The 21,368-nt window shown below is 40.3% G+C and overlaps 2 protein-coding genes across 12 annotated transcripts in view; both read left to right on the top strand.

Annotated features, from left to right (window-relative positions):
• Positions 1 to 21,368, top strand: part of si:ch211-10a23.2 (Galectin-related protein A-like) — a 493,745-nt gene that overhangs the window by 40,833 nt on the left and 431,544 nt on the right. The gene's annotated exons all lie outside the window — the stretch shown is intronic.
• Positions 1 to 21,368, top strand: part of LOC114666444 (gephyrin) — a 415,661-nt gene that overhangs the window by 247,488 nt on the left and 146,805 nt on the right. For all 11 annotated transcript variants that reach the window (XM_028821308.2, XM_028821307.2, XM_051920119.1 and 8 more), the window contains exons 7-8: positions 4,167 to 4,439; positions 12,688 to 12,822. In XM_028821308.2, coding sequence (XP_028677141.1) covers positions 4,167 to 4,439; positions 12,688 to 12,822 — 408 coding nt within the window. The remainder of the gene's footprint in view (positions 1 to 4,166; positions 4,440 to 12,687; positions 12,823 to 21,368) is intronic.

Raw genomic sequence — 21,368 nt, 5'->3', positions numbered from 1 at the left:
ACAGTTAAAATGCAAATCAAATTTTGATATGTAAAGGTGTCATTTTGCTTGACTTTTCACTACATTTAAAAAAGGAAAAATATTTAATGAAGTGTACTTCCTTTCACATGACTGTATATGTGTTTTTTATCCAAGTCACTTTAATAAAATTAAGTGTGTTTATCAATTTGTCTTTTTTTGCTGAACCATTATAGGATGGAGAGAATCCCACCGCTGCCCTCCTAGCTTTGCAAAGAGGCTGTCATACATGATTATTGTTCAGATTGCCAGTAAAATTCGGGCTATGTGTTGTACAGTGACATCTTGTGGCCAACTGTGTCATTTTATAAAACAATATATAGAGGGACAATGAGAGAAAGATACAGTGGGAGTTAGTATCTGATATAAAGTAAACTGTACGCAAAGTATCCCACTTGCATTTACTGCTTTGAATATGATATATGAAGGATTTTGTTTGCAAGTAAGAACCATTTCAATGTAATAAATTACAATATTTAGAAGTATTTTGTTGAGAACAGGCCATTCAGCCCAACAAGCTCACCAGTTCTCTCAACCTAGATTCTTCTAAGTAACATCAAGTTAAGAATCGATGGTCCCTAAAGTTCTGCTCTCCACCACCCCACTTGGTAATTAACTCCATATGTCTATGGTTCTCTGTGTGAGAATGTTTAAATATACCAGTTAACACTGCAGTATTAATAAGGATTATGTGGTAAAGAACGGTAGTTGTTCAGACCTATCATAGCTCACAAAACAGGTTTACAGTCTCAGGGGAAAGGTAAAATCTCAAGAAAATGTTACATTGCAGGATAGGAAAGAGCAACTTCAGTGTCTGTTCCTTTTGAGAAGGAAAGTACGGTACTAGGTGGCACTGTTTCTTACTTGAATGTGGCGCTAAATTCCTAGCATAAGAGCTGTGACCTTACAGTCCCTCTGAGTGTGTACAACTGGTAGGAGGCCCCTTTCGCCTTTCCACGTCAGTGTTATTGTTTGCCAGCTGACTCTTTCAGTTGCACTTTGCATCGGAAATGCTTGGTGGAACTTAAGCCAGTGAATGTCCATGTTGTCTGATGGGCAGTGGCCTTTAATAGATAGATAGATAGATAGATAGATAGATAGATAGATAGATAGATAGATAGATAGATAGATAGATAGATAGATAGATAGATAGATAGATAGATAGATAGATAGATAGATAGATCTATTAATCCCAAGGGGAAATTCACAATTTATTAGTCTCCCTTATTGAGTTCAGACTTAGCAGACAACAGATCACAGGCCCACAGCGAATGTTAAAGTATCCGGGGATCTCACCTCTTGTATTATATTATCTTTGACTCTTTGCATATACAGAGGTGATCGTTTTATTATGAAAATGTGTTCACTAAAGGTATTTTGATCTCTAAGGGTCTTTTTATATTGGTGGACAAATGAATCTTGGGAATGCCTGATCTGTTAACTGTGATTCGCACATATGTCCTGAATTACTTACCCATTCCATCATTCCCTCAGCACAGATTAGCTCAAATACAAAGCAACATTGGCCGAAGCTGGCTATCTCAACTTCGATACCTCACCAGGGGCTAGAAGCCTCTCCACTCACAAGGGGTTTCTGTGTCAATCCGTCTTCAGATTGCGTTCCCTGATAAGACTACACTTCAGAATATCTTAGCTAAAACCGGAGTCTCTACTTCGGTTGACTTTGTGAATCCCAATGGCTGTCTCTGAATGGGCTGCACAATCTAAGAGATGTTAAGGGCTAATCGCTACCCCGACAGTACATAACTGTGTGTCAATGGACACAGTTGAGTTCATTAGCAATCATTGGTCATTGGTAGCTGTCAGTAAACAACAAGACAACTTCAGGACAGGAATATTCAAACTCTATTTCAGTCATTACTTGTACTTATTCAAAGGAGAAATCAGGTGTAAATGTCAGATATGGAAACAGACAACCTGAATAATTCAAATCATTGTCACACAGCAAGATTCATATCAGGTGACTGTATCTTTGGTTGTTTCAGTCTTTGTTTTTCTAAAACCAGTGTGATGCTTATGATCAGACTGGTGGTGTGTAGGTGAAAAAATCTGAACATGTTGTCTTCTCTTTGCTAGATGCTTCTTTCTCTAAAAATGCTTTTTAAAGCCCATTGAATGTATAGTGTCTTGCAGGCTGCTTTATATAAGAGTTTGTATCAGTCAAGAAATATCGAACGACTGATAAGTTCCCATGGTCCTCCTTATTGTTAGTTAAGATACTTTTAGCTGGACATGAATCTTGTTAATGCTAAAGTCCCAAGCCTCCATTTCAGAAATTCATACAAGCATATACACACTGGTTAGTTTATCTTATGCTTATACATACCCATTCATTTAAACAATGATATCTTACAAATTATATCTATCTTCCCAGAATTCTTGTCTATGTCTGTTTTGCATGTAGCAGTCTATAAAAGACCCAGCTAAGATTCACACCGCCTGTTGAGGGTGATTTATTTATTTTTTTGGTGGGGATCCCTGGAATGCACCCAGCCTTGGCCCGAATCACGCACACTCTCTCACAGAGTCAAAGAAGCAAAAGATAATAAAACAGAAATTGATGAATGTATTAAACAATAATAAATTAAATCTAACTACGCAAACTTAAATGATCCCACCCCAGTTCCCTTTCTGGGAAATACACAATAAACATGAACTCAGAAACAACAAACAACTAACAGAAACTACAGACAATGAAGTCCATAACAAAATCTATAGGAAACAGCAACCACTGTAGTGAAATGATGGAGACTGAACAATCCAGAGATCAGCTCGCTGTAAGTAAATGTAAAGAACAGTCCTACCGGTATATCCTAATGATGAAGAGTGATGGGATCGGGAGCACTCCTTCTTCGACGGTCAATGAACAATCCAGTTCAGTCCTCATGCAGCAGGCAGACACCAGACAGTCCATACACACGAACCGGAGATAATCCAGAACAAGAACAATAATCCAAAGTCAAGGAACAAGAAGACAAAACACCAGACTCCAACACAGCTCCCTCTCCCTATATAACCGTCTTCTTTTTAAAACTCGCGCTTGCCTTCTTATCCCCAGCAGCCCCTACACCCTTGGCAGGTGTCCAATCAGAGCCACTGCAGGGACTGCTGGGAGATGAAGTTTTTACTCTCTGGTAGAACTGCTACAGCATACACCCTAGAATTTGGTCTAGTCTCAAATCCAGCACTCTTGGAAAACTCATTTATGAATATGAATGGTCTAATGAACTCATTTGTACCTCCCTGCTGTTTCAGACACAGAACATTTTGATTGTACAATGTCAGCTTTTGAGGTGGCACAGTGGTAGTGCTGCTACCTGTCCTACCTGTGTAGAGTTTGCATGTTCTCCCTGTATGTGTGTAGGTTTCCTCATGCTGTCCAGACAGCTGCAGATTAGTTGAACTGACGACGTTAAATTGTCCAGTGTGAGTGTGTGTTTGGTGTTTGTGTCTGTGTGTGTGTGTGTTCACCCTGTGATGGGCTGCCGACTGTCCAGGGTTTGTTCCTGCCTTGCACCCTATACTATCTGGGACAGACTCCAGCATGCCCCTGCTCTTGATTAAGCGGGTTAGAAAATGACATGACTTGACAAAGTCAGCTTTCCCATAGGAGCTTTAGATTCACAGGTGGCTTGTTTTGAGTCATATTTTGCATACTATTTTTATCACAGCATTACAGATGTATAGACCAATTTCTTTTACGTATGTAGATTTTTTTTTTACATTTGGTGCACAGGCAAGTTAAGTGACTTGCTCAGTGTCAAACACAGTCTGAGGTAAACACTGAACCTGCATCCTTGGCTCCTAAATCCCAGTGCCTTATCCAGTGAAATGAGGGTTTACTGAGCTTCCTGAAGGAGATTTGAGTGCATGAACCCCACATTTACTTTTGGCCAGGTCCTTAATCCTCAGGCTTGTTATGTGGGGAGCAGTTTCTGCTACAAACTGAATACTGAGCATGGAAATGGTACTATATATATAAAATGTATCATTATTATTTCTGAGGTTACTCCTGTATTTCACCTGTGAACCATCTTTGATATCTGTTTTAGAGTGTGGTGGTCAACGCATGATTGTTGTGTGTAGTGAAATCCAGTGCAAGTGCTCTTTGTGTTCTGTCATTACAGGAGTGCTTCCAGTTTATTCTGCCTGCCCTACCTCACGCCATTGACCTCTTACGGGATGCAATTGTCAAGGTCAAAGAAGTCCACGACGAACTGGAAGACTTGCCATCACCTCCACCCCCGCTGTCTCCCCCTCCTGCCACCAGCCCACACAAGCAGACGGAAGACAAGGGGGTCCAGTGTGAAGAAGAGGAGGAGGAGAAAAAAGACAGCGGCGTGGCCTCCACTGAAGATAGCTCCTCATCACACATCACCGCAGCAGCCATCGCAGCCAAGGTCTGCCTGCTATTTGTTGCTTGATGCACCCTACCATTGGGTCTGTGGTTTGCTATTCAACCCCAGCAGACTATCCTGAGAAACATTTAGCCCCAACAGTACTTACCATGTCATAATGTAATTATAATTGCAGTTTTAATATTACCAAATTCTGAAAAAGTTCCTGGGAGGAGGCCTGTCTGGATTTAGTATTCTGTAATAATCAGGATGGAATTAAAGAGGCAAAGATGATGGAGCCACTAGGATATGTGACCACAATATAACAGATTTCACAGTGTTTTGTTAGATCACAAATTCAAAAGAAGTGCCATTTAATTAAAGTAGGACACACCTGGAGAAGATATGGATAAGTCCCAGTAAAATAAATAGGGATAAGCTTTTAAGTGTGGAGACAGTTGAGGAGATTTGGAGAAGGGTTATAAGCACTTCTTGTGTAACACAGGATAAGTTCATCCCAAAATTTAAGAGCAAAACTCTGAAGTGGACTAATAAAGAGACAAAACATAAGATACAAAGGTAAAAACAGATAAATAAAGCATAGAGTTATGTTAAGAGCAGATTTCACACAAATGTTATAAATGTTTTTTTTGCTCAAAGAACCATAGACCCGTGGAGTAAATGGTGGAGAGTAAGCATTTAGGGACCTTCTGGTCTCGACTTGATGTTACTTTGGACAACTGAGATGAGCTGGATGGATGTGCTTGTTGGGCTGAATGGTCTGTTCTCATCACAGTTTATTTATGTTTATTTTGTTATTAATTGTATTTTATATGAGCCAAAGATTCATTTTAAACAAACACAAATCCTAACACACTACATCATTTAAGTGATAAGAGTTCTTCTAGGTTTTTGTTGGTACATTGATTTAGCAAATTGTTTCACAGATAAAACAGGAGTTAGCTTTAGCTGAAGTTTATTTGGCTGTTTTTTATATAAATGGAAAAGATAATCAGTTTTAAATGGCTTTCATTTTGTGCTTCCCTTTTCCATAAAAGGCTGCTTTTGAATTGCATAAGGTAGAACATAAGTGGATCATCAGTATTAATTATTGTCTCTTTTCTTTTGAGTATCGCATTTTCTCCATCTACAAAAATTCTTTCAGCTCTCTGTGAATTCACTTCTTTCAGGCCCATTCTCAGCACTGAAACAAGTGAAAGGTGCTGCTTCCTTTTCTTCGTGCTGGGTTGCCGTTTTCATGGGTTTGTAGGGTCAGTATTGTCACAGGTACATAGCAGGATTTGTGCCCACAGCAAAATAATGGCAGCTCAAGGTTTTGCATGAGCTATGCAAGAATCTTTTTAGGAGAACAAAAATACCTCAATTCATCAATTTTACAAAAACTAAAAGTAAAAAAAGTCTGAATAACCATAAGCCGTCCAAATTGGGGTGTTCACCAGAAATGTAAAGATTGACTTCATGAGGTAGAAGTTCAGTACATAATAAGCAAGAACAAGTACAGCAGATATTTAAAAAATTAATGTGTGCTTCAGTTTGAATATGTAAAGTCCTAATACAGTAATCCCTCGCTATATCGCGCTTCGACTTTCGCGGCTTCACTCTATCGCGGATTTTATATGTAAGCATATTTAAATATATATCGCAGATTTTTTGCTGGTTCGCGGATTTCTGCGAACACTGGGTCTTTTAATTTCTGGTACATGCTTCCTCAGTTGGTTTGCCCAGTTGATTTCATACAAGGGACGCTATTGGCAGATGGCTGAGAAGCTACCCAACCAGAACACGTATTACGTATTAAATAAAACTCCTCAAATATATTGTGAGAACGGGGGCTGTTTGCACCCCTAGAGGATACGGCCGCTCCTCAAAAAACGCTGAAAGATTACCTTCACATTGCTCTCTTCCTTGCTGGGCTTACATGTGGCTGCTTTGTCAAGCAATATGCTTCCTGCACTGTGCTTCGCATACTTAAAAGCTCGAATGGCACGTATTGATTTTTGATTGTTTGCCTTTCTCTCTCTCTCTCTTGCTGTGACATTCTCTGCTCCTGACGGAGGGGGTGTGAGCAGGGGGGCTGTTCGCACACCTAGACGATACGGACGCTCGTCTGAAAATGCTGAAAGATTATCTTCACATTGCTCCCTTCTGTGCAGCTGCTTTGTCAAGCGACATGCTTCCCGCACGGTGCTTCGCATACTTAAAAGCTCAAACGGCACGTATTGATTTTTGATTGTTTTTCTCGGTCTCCCTCACTCTCTCTGACATTCTGTGCTCCTGACGGAGGGGGTGTGAGCAGAGGGGCTGTTCGCACACTGGCCTAGAGGATACGGACACTCCTCTAAAAAATGCTGAAAGACTACCTTTACATTGTACATCCTTGCAGCTGCTTTGTCCAGCGGTGCTTCGCATACTTAAAAGCCAAACAGCCCTATTGATTTTTGTTTGCTCTTTTCTCTATCTCTGTGACAGTCACTGCTCCTGACACGCACTCCTTTGAAGAGGAAGATATGTTTGCATTCTTTTAATTGTGAGACGGAACTGTCATCTCTGTCTTGTCATGGAGCACAGTTTAAACTTTTGAAAAAGAGACAAATGTTTGTTTGCAGTGTTTGAATAAAGTTCTTGTCTCTCTACAGCCTCCTGTGTTTCTGTGCAAATCTGTGACCCAAGCATGACAATATAAAAATAACCATATAAACATATGGTTTCTACTTCGCAGATTTTCACCTTTCTCCAGGGGGGTCTGGAACACAACCCCCGCGATAGAGGAGGGATTACTGTATTCCGTATTTTAATAAAAGTTTGTAATTTTTGTTCCTCTGATAGTAGTGCATAGAGAGCTAAAATATCAAAAAAGTATCATAAATGAAACATAATCTCATGTTCTTAATCACTGACCCTGAAATAGTCTTAAACGATGCCTCACCTACCATTGTTTGAAATTTATCATGTTCTGGTTGTGGCTTGTAGACAGCTTGGACCGCCAGTAAAGAATTAAACATCAAAAATATGATCATATTCATGATTAGCAACCTCACAGTAGCTTAAAACAACCTTTCACATGCCAGTATTACTGATCCCCATGTTTTCAAAATTTTGTGGAAAAGAGTAACTTTGACCCTGCTTATTTCATTAGGGTTTGGCTGATGTAGGATGCACAGCTTCATTTCCTTCTTGTCATTTTTGCTAAAGACAACTAGTGGTTTACTCTTGTCATAAGGGTGTAATTTCCTGCATAGTTTATTGTCTAAAAATGGCATAATTAAATGGCATTTTTCACATCTAGCGAGTCAAAAATAGGAGGGGACCCCAAAAATCTCAACATCTTACATAACTAGACATAAAGACGAGCCATACGGCATATCATATGTGGGGATTTTCTTATACTGGTGAGTCAGGAGGTGCTGAACTAATGAAATAAAAACACGTCATTTCAAAGAATTTAGAAGTTATTCTTATGATCAAAATAAAATAATAAGTAAAATATCAAATATGTAATATAATATATGTAGTAAAGTGAGAAAGACAAGATATAGTGATTGGGGACCACTCTGATACCCCATTTAATAACCAAGGCAAAAATAAAGTAAAAGTCCAAAAGATAAGCAAACAAAGGAGGGACACTATATGTCAGGTAAACAGGCCTTCTTTCAAAGGGTGCCTGCCAAGGGAGCTCGGTCAGCAAGAATGACCATTGACGTCTGTTCTGAGTCAGGGTGGAAGGAGTGGGACTACTGGTTTACTCCCAAAGTGACGTCAGATGTTGTCTCATCACGTCTCCTCAGGTCTTTACAGGGTACTCCCTATGCAGTTATGTGCAACAGTATTATAATATAATATACCTCATGTTGTCTGTGAGATGCTTGCACATTTTCCACATGATTGTGTGGGTTTTCCTACCACTTGTTTACCAAACTGACCTATAAATCTGTAATTCCTGGGCCCTATTGATGTTCAGATTATGTGAATTGATGGATTCTAAATTGGCCCCCTGTTGGTGTGGGCTTTGTGATGGTCTGCATTTGTATCCAGGACTGTTCCCTACTTTTCACCCAGTATTTCGGGGGAGGCTGTAGCATTCCCCACCCAACAAAACCCCCCCCCCCCCCCCCCCCCCACCCCCCCCCCCCCCCCCTAGCGTGACCAAGAATAGCATTAAGTGGGTTTGAGAATGTTATGTTATTTTGATATTGTATAGTATAATGTTACATCTTTTTCAGTATAATAGATTATCTTCATCTTCATTCTCATATCAGCTTAATCCAATTAAGAAATGTACTGTAACATATTGTAATGTAATGTAATATCGGTAAAATATGAGAACGTTTGCGTCTGTCTGGCAGCTACAGTTAAATGAAGCTTGCCTCCTGGTGAACACTGTTTTTGCTACAGATATATGAAATTTAGCCAGTGCGTCTGCGTTTACCTCCAGACTAGAGGCATCAGACTGAGAGCACAGGCCACATCCGGCCTTTGTACCTTTATAAAGTGACCCACTTCATCAGAATTCAAAGCATGTATCCTGGCCTATGGCCCACGTTGACCATTACTTTTTTTTTTTTTACGTTTTTCAAAAGTCTGCATTTCATACTTAGATTGTATTCACACATAATTCAGCTGGAAGCTTCCCCTTCTCACTTTAGTGTTTCTAATCAGATAGATAGATAGATAGATAGATAGATAGATAGATAGATAGATAGATAGATAGATAGATAGATAGATAGATAGATAGATAGATAGATTCTTTCTCTCTCTCTCTCTCTCTCTCTCTCTCTCTTTCTTTCTTTCTTTCTTTCTTTCTTTCTTTCTTTCTTTCTTTCTTTGTCCTCAAGGGCAAATTATAATTTTAAAGGAGCTCATGAAAATTATAAATATTATAACAATCCACAACCCCTCCCCCCCCAAACACACACAAGGACCTCTGATTGGGTTCACTGGTTGAACTCATCAGTATTCTTTGGTTAGAATGATCCATCATTAGGGCTCGTTTATACTTCACGCTCAGAACGCGTACGTGCCCGCATCATGGCTGCCACGCGTTCTGACCGTTCATTTGATGCGTCCTCTGAGCAGGTCCTCAGAAATTAACGCGACGCGTGCGCGAGTTGCAGTACCAGCAAAAAGTCGAGGGGCGCAGTGTGCTGAAAGTTGGAATGTGACGTCAGAGTCTCTGGTTACTATCTACATGTGACAGAAAGCCGCTTTGCGGATCCTACGAGATCGGTATGCGCACTTCGATATTTGATAAATGGTTCGATGTGGTGAAGCAAAATGCCGACATACAGATGTATTCGTGGTGCTTTTATATTCAAGCGTTGCATATTCCCGATTGTAATGACATGATACATTTTAAATGTCTCATTTACCGTCTTCTGTGCCGTCTTTTTTTCTAGGGCTTCCTCTGCTCCTGACAGCAGTGGCAAACAGCAATAGATCGCCACACTGAGCACATTAAATGTATGATATTCCAACTCTCTGCACATTTAGAATCCTTAGATTTATACTTGATATCACTTTCATGATGAAAAGCATTAAAGTATGTATATTATATTTTACAGATAAATCGGTAATTTCGTTTAAATAATGAATACTGTTAATAATTACACACATGGGGGTGACATGGTGGCGGAGTGTTAGCGCTGCTGTCTTGCAGTGAGTCACGTTGCTGATATTCCCTGCCTGGAGTTTCCATGTTTTCCTGCTGGGTTTCCTCCGTGTGCTCCAGTTTCCTTCCAAAGATATGCAGATTTGGGGATTTAGTGCCGCTAAAATGACGCCAGTGTATGTGTGTGCTTGTATTCACCTTGCGATGAGCCGAGGCCTCGTCCAGGGATTGTTTCTCACTCGTGCCCAATGCTAGCTGAAATGGACACATCCCTGGATTTAATCATTAAACATCCTTTTCAGAGATATTGCAGTAAGGTGTCATCGGAATTTAATGGGTGTTCCAGGCAATTCACAACACAGCGAAGCCGAACATGTTCTCACCGTGATAATATCTCACACTGCCACCTGGTGTATTCCTCCAGATGTACGCAAAGTACGCATGCAAGTATAAACACTACAATGCTTGCGTAGCAGGAGCGTCCGTTGCAGCATGCTTCGCATCATGTGAAGTATAAACCTGGCCTTAGTGTGTTTGTAACAGAATGAATCATTTCTGCTGCTGACTTACTAAATATTAACAAAGATGATGAATCTTATCTCACTAGGCAGTGACGTGGATGAATTCAGTCAGCATGTCAATGTGTGGTTTACACATTTTTGTTATAATTGTAATGTTCACTTTTTCACAGTTGCTGCTTCATATAGATGTCCAGTCCCCTGTTGCTTTTTCCACTCCATCTGATCATATCAGACAAAACCTGTCCAGCATTAGAATTGCTGGGTCTCAGCAGCACCTAGAATACCCCGGTACCTGAACTCACTGTGACTCACAATAAGATGTAAGCGTTCATCCAGCTTATTTAAAAGCACTCAAACATTCCTCATTATATGGAAGCAGGCCACATCTGAATCCTTTTCACCCTACATCAGGTAGCCATCATATCCCTGTGACACTTCTCAACAGGCAGTTGAACGCAGCATATCTTCAATTTAACAATTTATTGTGACAAGCAGGATGACAGATCACATCTAATCTTAACATTAGTAGTTAATAATTGTTCACAAAATTTGGGAGAAATGCAAGGTAGCTGTTGATTTGTTACTTGGTTTATAAAAGAAAAAGCAATTAAAGATAAATTGCATTGTTTTTGTGAAATTAAAGGTCAAACTAAATGTATTATAGGTATATCATTTTGATCCAAAAGTTGGACCACAAAAATGCCTTTTGTTGTTTTATTTTATACACTTGACTAAGGTGAGAGGTCAGCATCAAAACTTGGACAAATCACGTGGCATTGTTTTCTTCAAGTTGCCCAACTTGGAGCTCCGACTTTGTACGGTGTTCATGTGAAATTTCTGACTCAAAAACACAAGATTTCTTAGCTGTCCAAAAGCCCATGAATGAAGCAAAAGTCTCCATTGTCTTTGCGTGTTTATCTGCACAGCACACTGCACCACAGCAACCCAACTGTAGTTAAGAATGGAAACTGGCTTTTCAAAATAATCCAACAAGAAACGCAAAAGGAGACGACATGCGACATTACCTTAAAGAACGTTCATGTTTAACATGATGGCAGCTAGACTTCACACTGGCAATTGCTTGTTACTCAGCTATACAGCAGGTCTTAGAGCTGGCCACCCTCCTGCAGCTTACCTGACTGCTGCCGCCACCACACAGCATCATTCCTTTGTCTTTTCTGCTGACTTGATTGTTGTATGTGGACAGAAAAGACATTTGTATTTGTGTTAAATTTGATTGTTATCCATTTCTGATCAACTCTGAATGTGTGATCCATCACGTGTGTTTACACATGCTGTTTTTTTAATGTGGTCAAGTGCCATCAGGGCGCATGTCAACACAGGTACAGTATAAATGGATGTACATGGCTGCAGATTCTCAGCAGTGTCTGGACTGCCGCTTTCACTTCATGCACTTATGTACAGTAATTTTTTCACTCAATGCTGATTTTGATCACATGTGCGCTGGTAGCTTTACTATTCTGCTATATTGTCCAAGAAAAGCTGATAAAATGGGAAGGCAGTTTGAAAAGAGACACAAGGCAGAATGTATGATTGTGATGAGCAGAGAGGTATCTGTGTGTAATGTCTGTATAGATAATGTGGTGGTAGTTGTTTGTTGATATATTCCAGCCTGTAAATAGCATTTTTTGCCTTTTGATAAAATTGAGTTCAACACCCCTGCTCTCGACCAGTAATCCACAATATAATCTAGTGTACAGGGTCTGTCGTGTAATTCATACTTAGTACGTGTAAACAGCCATAAAAATAAAATACAATTAATAATGACGTAGCGACCCATGTAAATAAGAACAGGAGGACTCACAGCTGTTGGGGCCACTTCAGGTTTATTGCTCAGTTCAGTTCCATATGCTATCATTAGCTCTGCTATTTTGATTTACAGAACACACTTCCAAAACCTTATCAAAGCCCTATAGCTTTCCTAAAACTTTACGTATCCATCCACTTCACTTGTCACCACCGTTTCTCACCTTTAGTATCCTCACTCCTAATGCACTTCACCCCCACACTTCTGTCTCCTCTTAAGCCTCACCACTGTTACTCACACCCTAGAAGGTGTGTTCACCCCTTACATCTCTCTCTTATTCTCACCTTGAATGGCAGCCTTTAGCTTAAAATTATTCTTGTCTTCTTCCTCCCACAGATTCCAGACTCCATCATTTCCCGTGGCGTCCAGGTGCTTCCCAGGGATACCGCCTCTCTTAGCACCACTCCATCAGAATCACCGAGAGCCCAGGCCACATCTCGTCTCTCCACTGCTTCATGCCCCACACCAAAAGTAAGTGTCAAATTCTGAGGTTTGTTTCAGAGGTACTGCACTTCGACAGAGCATGGTCGGGGACGGGTCAACAGCATGGTAAATGAGCAAAAGCTCATTGAGCTCCAGTCTCTGCTCGCTTACACCACTAATGTTTCTGGCCCCATAGGTCACTTTAAAATTCTTTCTAATACACTCATAATTCAGCTGATCATGTCCCTGTCAGTAAATGTCGGTGACCTTCTTCAGGAAGAAAGCATATCCCGCCACTGACATTAATATATTTACAAAACACTTGAGTGCAGTTACGATCAGTTCGGCTAACAGGGCTGTGAGTCACGTGTGAGGAACTGAAATCCGTACTGTGAGTTATACAGAATAGAACAGACAGGTTTAAAAAATGACAAGAATAACGTAATGATAAACACACTTAGAGAACTTAGCAATCATTGAAACAATTAAACATTACTCAGTGACAGAGACCAGCAAACAGACTGGGAGTAATTTTATCAGGATGCATTTGTAACCAATAGACACATAGACAAGCCCTGCGTTGTCTCATCTTGTGTCCTTTCACTAGTTGCTTTGCAAGGATTTGAACCTTACCACAGTGATGTTCAATTTAGAAGTGCTTTGCGAGAATACATTATACAGATTATGACATTAAACAATAAGAAAATAATTAAAAGTTCCATCGGTAAAAACCAATTAAAATAATGCTAATAGAAGATACCCTTCCACAAAGTAGTATAATCAACATGTCCACATGCACTTGCAGTCTGTAGTCAGGTCCTTCACCTTGCTGATTTTAGGAGGAGCATCAAGGCAGAATCAAGCAAGGGTCAGGGATCTTCCCAAGGTTGATGATATTGGAGCGTTAGAGCAAACCAGTAGATCCACAAGTTCTTCAGTCTCTTTTGTAAGCCTACTGTATCTCATCGTCCCTTGCACTTAGTCTAGAAGGGGTATTGTGAACTGGCACACACTTGATCCCATGAGAAAATGTAGAACTCAGACTATAGTATGACTCAGTAGTCAGTCATTATTTTCTCTCCTCGATGGAGGTTGTGTTTATTGTCGTACGAGCATGTTGAAGCTGCATTATGACTCTGACATGGTGGCATTTAGATTAGATAAACTCTATTGCTCCCTAGGAGAGATTTAGATGCAAACAGCAGAGGATCGAGATGTTTTGAAGCTGTTTCAGGAGCAGCCTCTCAAAGGTCTTCATGATGTGTATGGAGCAAGAGCAACTAGACTGAAGTCCTGCTCTTTCTTTGGCATTGGGACCACAAAGGATGTTTTCTATAGATGGGAAACTCATGGAAAGGGAGAACAACAGCTGTCGGACCCCACAGAGTTGGCAGACACAGGTTTTCGACACCCTAGAGCTGATTCCATCCAGCGCCACAGCCTTGTTCAGGCAGACTTTCCCAGCTCTCCCCTCACTTGATCAACAGTCAGTCCAGGAAGTGAAAAGTAGCTGGAGACCACAGGTGTGAGATCCTTTTAGGTTGTGCATTGTAGAGACAGCAATTGGGATTCTGGACACTCCCCTGCTTGCAAAGAGAGGCTAGAATTGCTGGGGCAAGGCTGAACTGTCAAGGATAAGTCAAACCCATTGAAGAATTGACTCAGTTCATTGGCTCAGTTCTTGCTCCATTTCTCTGCAGGTTTTACAGCCTTCTTGTAACCAGTGATAGCCCTAATCTCTTTCCACGCTTCTTCGTGTTCTGATGTAACTTGCCCTCCATTTTGTAAGTTAATTTTCAAGTACAGGGTATGAAAATTTATGTTGAGAGAGTTGAATTATTTTCTGGGTTTTTCTGGTTTGCTGCGGTCAGTTAATAACTGAAGAGATCATTTTAGACGACGAGTGGTGCTGTTTTCAGCACTGCCATGTTTTTCTTTTTTTTTTCTTTTTTCAGCAGACGGGGTTCACATCCCAGGTTTCTTTACTTACTTACTCTGTACCCCAATGATGTGGATTGTGTTGATAGACAACCAAAAATCTGTGAAAGACAGCAGGGGTATGTATGAGTGTTGCCTATGATGGATTAGTGTCCTACCTGCCCATAGTTCCTGCCTTGAGAGGCTGTGGCTCTCAATGTCCCTGTAAAGGAGCAACCCACTTGAGAAAATGCCTGAGTGGATGACTGGATATGAAATACTTTTGTATGTCCTCAGCACAGTAAATCGAGTGAAACCTCAAAAAAAAAGAAGTCTGTAAGTTCTTGTGGACTTTGATTATCCACAGAAAGCACCAGTATTTTAAATAATAAGCACTTTGTGACTTTTGATCATTATCAGCACCCTCAATGTGTCTCGACAAATCAGTCAAACTGAGCCAATTCCAATCTGAAAGAAGCAGGCAACGACTAAAATCATAAGCAGGAAGAAATGAGCGAAGCAACGATATGATTTTTTTCTGTGGCTAAGCAGATATTTAGTGAAAACCTTCCTGAAATCTTGCTCCATGCCTTGTACCATTGCCATGCCAATTTGTAACTTTTCTTGTGCATCTTTGATTACAAAATTGCTGTTAGGTTCTATCTTGTTAATCATGTTGTTCATAACACCGGGCACTGGCATAGCTGTCTTTAACCTTTAGGAAAGACTGTATTGTATATCAGTGGTGTAACTAGAATTCAATGAGCCCAAGTGCAGAAAAAAAGATAAATTAGGACCTCCTCATGTGAAGTTACAATTAAAAGATTACCCCAATCGGATACATCAAGCATGTGAAACTAAACAGAAGGCCAGCTGTCAAAACTAAGCTTTATGAAGCTGGGGGAATGATAACACCAATGACCTTTTTATTCCGGTGACAAGTAGACAAAGCATTGTGAAACCTCAAGCTTGCAGTAATTTTGAAACCCCCAATCCCAATGGCCCAGGGGCAACTGCCCCACCAGCACTGCCAACTAATTAAATTATGCCAGTCTGAGAAATGGAAACTTCGGGATTTGGTAATGTTAGATCTTTGTTTTGTGCTATTTTTGGTATTTTTGTACATTTAAAATCATAACATCACTTTCCCTCCACTATTCCTGGTGAGGTTATGCTGGCAGCACACCACACTGAACAGAACAGGCAGCTCTTCCCTCATTATTGTTTTTTCAGCTGATCTTAGTTAATTCTTGAATGTTCACCGATCTCTATAGAGCCTCTAAGGGTGTACTCACACTGGCAGCTTGTTCTGTGCCCGAGCACGTTTGTCCACATATAACCCCACAAAGTCTAGTTCGTTTGACTAGTGTGATCGCTCCGTGTCGGGCCAGCTGACCCCGGCCTGCTTGCAGGAGGTGTGCCCGAGAATGGTTCAGTAGCATTCGGGAACAGCGTGATCGCTAAATGTGCCCGAGCACTGAAAACAGACGTGATGTCAATGATACGACAAGTCAGACAAGCAATTCTCATTTTATTCAATACCATTTGAGTTAAAAAAAAAAAAAAACGGTTTTTATTCTCACCTTACACATGAACCTGAATTGTAGTTGGCAAAGAAAGCTGCAAATTCCTCCCTTAACATCACTTGTCACATAAGAATCTTCTCGTACGTGCAGTACAACATCTAAATGCACTCATTTAAAATATTTGACGTGTTTGTTTTCTTATTGTGCACTGGATACCGTAAATCACAGCAAATCCCGCCATTGCTGTGCCCTGCACTCCACATGTAAGTGTGCAAACAGTGCCATGGCTTCTATTTCTATTTTATTTATCAGAGACAAAACATCATTCTGTATAGTTTGGGAGACATTTTATCAGTGTGATAAGTAAAAATTGTTAGTGTAAGAGATGAAAGGAAATTATGACTTTGAGCTTGGTCTGACGACTTTGTTAAATACGAGGCCTTTTGCTTAAAGGCTCTGCCTGTTACAAGGACAATATCTTCATTTGTCCTTTCCATTATACTGTTTTTGAGTGTGAAATACAATTTCAGCTAACATCTATCAACTTTTCCTATGGCTGTTTTATTGTGAAAAAGTGTAAATGGCACATTAGCCTCCGTGGTTCTGTTTCTATTGGTGGACAAGTTAATACTGGCAGTGCCTAAATTGTTACCCTAGATTCACATTCAATCAGCAAAGATAACCTCTATGTTATAGATAACCTCTTTGGTATAGTGGGTCTGCAGCTGAACCGCCTGGCCTATTTTTAAATAAATACTTGAATGGCCGGCTCGATCTCTGTGGGTGTGCGTGTTCACACAGTTGCGGGAGGTTGGTGAGGTAATTGAGGTGAGACACCCCTGCATGTGAGGGTGCGGTTCCTTCATCGGCCTTCTGCAGTGCACAATTGAGGTGCTTCACCCATGGAGGCATGTATGGGAGAGCCAGCACGAGGAGGAAGATGTTAATAGGCGAAGGAGACTCGGAGGTTAAATGGAAGAGATACAGAGAGAAAGAGTGAGTGAGAGAGAGTACCCGTACTGCAGGAATTGAGAGGCAGGTGTCGGGAGGTGAGCTTCAGGACTGAGGAAGCCTGAAGGTGAAGAAAGGGCTCTCCTACTGAATGATTGCTGGGGAGCAGGAGCAGCCCAACATGCTGTGTCTCCCATAGACGCAGAGGGATGTGTGTGGCTCAGCATGGCGGCCCAGAATTGCCAAAGGCCAGGCAATGGGGAGCTGAGCCTGGATATGAAGGTTGACTACACCTGTCGGTGGGCATTGCCTCCTTCTGCAAAGTCTGAACAAGATGAAGGGAGAATGTGCCAGGTGTAAAAGGGCACTATTCAGGGTTTAAAGTTTTATGCATTGTTTCTGGCTTTTAACCTCTGATTTTAATGGAAATTTATTGGAACGTTTTTCTACCCTCCACTTTTGCACCATTTTAACGATTATGTATTTATTTATTGACTGATGGAGCACTGTACTGTTTTGGACACATTGTTTGGACTGATTTTAATTAAGCACAAATCCCTTTTGCACCTACCCCTTGCTTTGAGTGAGTGTTTTAATATGCTAGATTTCCTTTCTGTGTGCATTGTAATGAAATAAACAAAAAACTTGCAGTATTATGACTTGCAGTGTGCCAGAACCACACGGCTAATTATGCTGATCAGCCATGAACAGCCATACCCATTAATGAACTCAAAACAAGCCTTAAAGGAGCCCTCCCATTCCCTCTCCTCTCATCAGAAAAAATAGAACACACTGTGAAATAATAAAAACAAAAGATTTATAACTATTCTTGATGGAAGAAGAAATTTTGAAGCATCTGCACAGATAGATAGAGAGAGAGAGAGGTTGGGAGCATGCGCTGATATCATGTTGCCGTACCCACCACATGACGACGCACAGATATATGAGAAAAGAAAAATTGCGCCTGCTGACTTCAAACAGTGGAACAAGTCAGTCCCTTGCCATAGCTAATGTGTGTCCCGAGGTTGGCATTCTCTCAGCATAATGATCTTTATTTTATTTACTTATTGCTAGTTTGTGGCTGTTTGTTGTATTTTATTTGTGGTATTAGTTCCATCGGCGAATTCTGTTGTTTGAGTCTCAGTGGCACAGCGTTTAGCACTGCTGCCTGGTAGCTCAGATCACATATTTTGCAACCATAATTGGTCCAGTATAGTTGGTAAACTTTTCCCTAGCCTTCAGGGGCACATGAAAGACCACTGTACTATTATAATCCACTCAGACGCATTCAGTTCCTCCTTCCTCATTGACTTCAATGCAGTTCACAGAGTTTAGCGAAGTTCTGTGATTTCAAAAAACTCAAAATGAAGCAAATTCAATGGGGATTGGTCATCAGTAATAGCTACCTTTGAAAGGGTCTACATGATCTAACAGGTCATGCCCAAACTTTTATTCCAATCATTACTTCCATTTAATTGAGGAAAAAGAGGCGTAAATGTTAGATGTGAAGGCAGCAGCTTTAGCCTTTGTAGTGTTTGTCATGTTGAGATTCTTGTTAGTATTGGGACAGAGTTGCCTTCTCTCTTTCATATGATTTTTAATATCTTTTGAATGTATACTGTCTTGCTGGCTGCTTTATTTAAGACTAGCCGTTCCCCGCAGCTTTGCCCGTGTAGCAGTGAAACAGGACAAACTTTAAAAATCAATAAACAAAAAGGTATCGCCAGCTAAGTGGATGCAAGTTACAGTCCAAAACACAGAGGTAGACCGACTCCCCACTCCTGACATCACGCTTCCCACTCCCCTTGGCCCGCAACCTCTGTTTTGGATTAGTGCGAATATATCGCTCCTGCAAGCAAACTATGATTCTTAGCGTGATGAGAGAAGTTGCAAAATCAACCAGGATGTTCAAGCAGATTATAGAAAAAAACCTGAACTAAATCCGTTAAGTAGTTCTCTCGTTCGCTAGCTAAGCGCATGTAAGATATGCCCTGAGGCTGGCTTGTGAGTGAGGAGGGCCCCACTCCCCCTTCCCTCAGCCCGATGCATGTCTCTTGGATTTGCGCAAATAAATCAGTACCGCAAGCAAACTATGATACTTAGCATGATGAGAGAAGTCGCAAAATCAACTGGAATGTTCAAGCAGATTATAGAAAAAAAAACTATCTAAATCCGTTAAGTAGTTCTCTCATGAAAAGTGGACAAACATACAGACAGACAGACAGACATTGGATTTTATATACATACTAGACAAAGAGCCCGTTTCGACAACATAAGATGAAACGGGCCCGAGTTTGTGTCAGCAGTGTATGAAGAACAAATGATAAGTAACGAAGAAGTTGTTTTGTAATGATTGTAGCCCGCTTTACTCATTACTGTACAGGCTTGTACTGTTAGTTGATGAATTTTCCAGGCCTATAGTATAATATTAAATGATGAATGTTTCAGTACAATATGTTATAGTAATAAGTATAAGCACCACAAACCTGATATAGGTGTATTGAATGAATGTGTAATTGAATCAGAATGCGTAATTAGGCCTCGAGCTGTAGTCGAAATCGCCTTTCAGGCCTCTAGAGCTTTAATCGAAGTCGCCTTTCTCTTTGAATTTTTGTGGCTGTAAATCCGCCGCCTGCCGCGATGTTGGGGTTGGATGTCGGTCTCGTAATGTTTTTCGGGCAGCTGCGCAGAAGACGACTGCGCATTCGGCTTCGGACGGACGTGAGTGAGTGAGTGAGGAGGCAGGCGAATTATGTATTAAGATATATATATATATATATATATATATATATATATACAGTATATATATATATATATATATATATATATATATATATATATATACAATATATATATATATATGCATATATATAATATATATAGAGAGAGAGATGCTGTATCATTCTAAAAATTGAGATATCTGATATCTGACTGAATGACTGACATGATGACTGACTAAACAGTAAACATGTTAATGTTAAAGTCCCAAGCCTCCATTTCACATATTTTTACAGCACATACACACTGGTAAGTTTATCTAAGCTTAAATGTATGAATTCTAATAAACAACTACATTCTTGAACATTTTTGTATTTATTTTCCCAGAATTCTTCTTTCTGCTTGTTTTGCATACACCCCAGAATTTGATCTAGTCTGAATCCACCGCTCTTGTAAAACTCTTTTATAAATACGAATGGTCTAATGAGCTCATTTGTACTTCCTGTCACTGAATATTTTGATTGACCTGTACAATGTCAGCTTTCGTATACAACTTTTGAGTATAGAGGCTAAGTGCCATCCACTTTACTAAAAGGATAAGTGTCTGTGTATCCGTCATTGAATGTGCTTGTCGTGGTTGTGAGTTCTCCTATGTATTTTGCTTTTCAATTATTTTGTGAATTTCCAGATTTTTTGACTGCTGTGCTCTGTTTTTTGACTTTGTTTGCTAAATTTGTGATTAGGACTTGTTTGTTGGATTACATTTGTCTATTCAGACATTCTGTATTGTGACAATTGTGCTCTTTGGATCTTCACCGTTAAACAGAGTGTTTTTTGAAAATAAAATGTATTCATGAAGATTCTACGTACATTAGAACATTAGAACACTGTAGACGAGAACAGGCCATTCAGCCCAACAAAGCTCGCCAGTCCTATCCACTTATTTCTTCCAAAAAAACATCAAGTCGAGTTTTGAAAGTCCCGAATGTCTTACTGTCTACCACACTACTTGGTCACTCATTCCAAGTGTCTATCGTTCTTTGTGTAAAAAAACTTCCTAATGTTTGTGCGAAATTTACCCTTAACAAGTTTCCAACTGTGTCCCCGTGTTTTTGATGAACTCATTTTAAAATAACAGTCTCGATCCACTGTACTAATTGCCTTCATAATTTTAAACACTTCAATCATATCACCTCTTAATCTTCTTTTGCTTAAACTGTAAAGGCTCAGCTCTTTTAATCTTTACTCATAGTTCAACCTCTGTAGCTCTGGAATCAGCCTTGTCGCTCTTTTCTGGACCTTTTCTAGTGCTGCTATGTCCTTTTTGCAGCCTGGAGTAGGGAATCCATTCCTGGGCTCCCGGGATTCAAGGACATTTTTCATTTCCGCATTCCCAGGAATGAAACTGCTGTAATTCCCGGGAAAACGGGAACGGCCAAGCTCGCATATATAGCGTGTAAAAATCGATCAAGAAATAACAGA

Source organism: Erpetoichthys calabaricus, chromosome 16, assembly GCF_900747795.2.
Source record: "Erpetoichthys calabaricus chromosome 16, fErpCal1.3, whole genome shotgun sequence".
NCBI classification, from domain to species: domain Eukaryota; kingdom Metazoa; phylum Chordata; class Cladistia; order Polypteriformes; family Polypteridae; genus Erpetoichthys; species Erpetoichthys calabaricus.
Note: the sequence above shows the minus strand (reverse complement) of the source record. Positions and strands in the feature narration are given on the sequence as shown.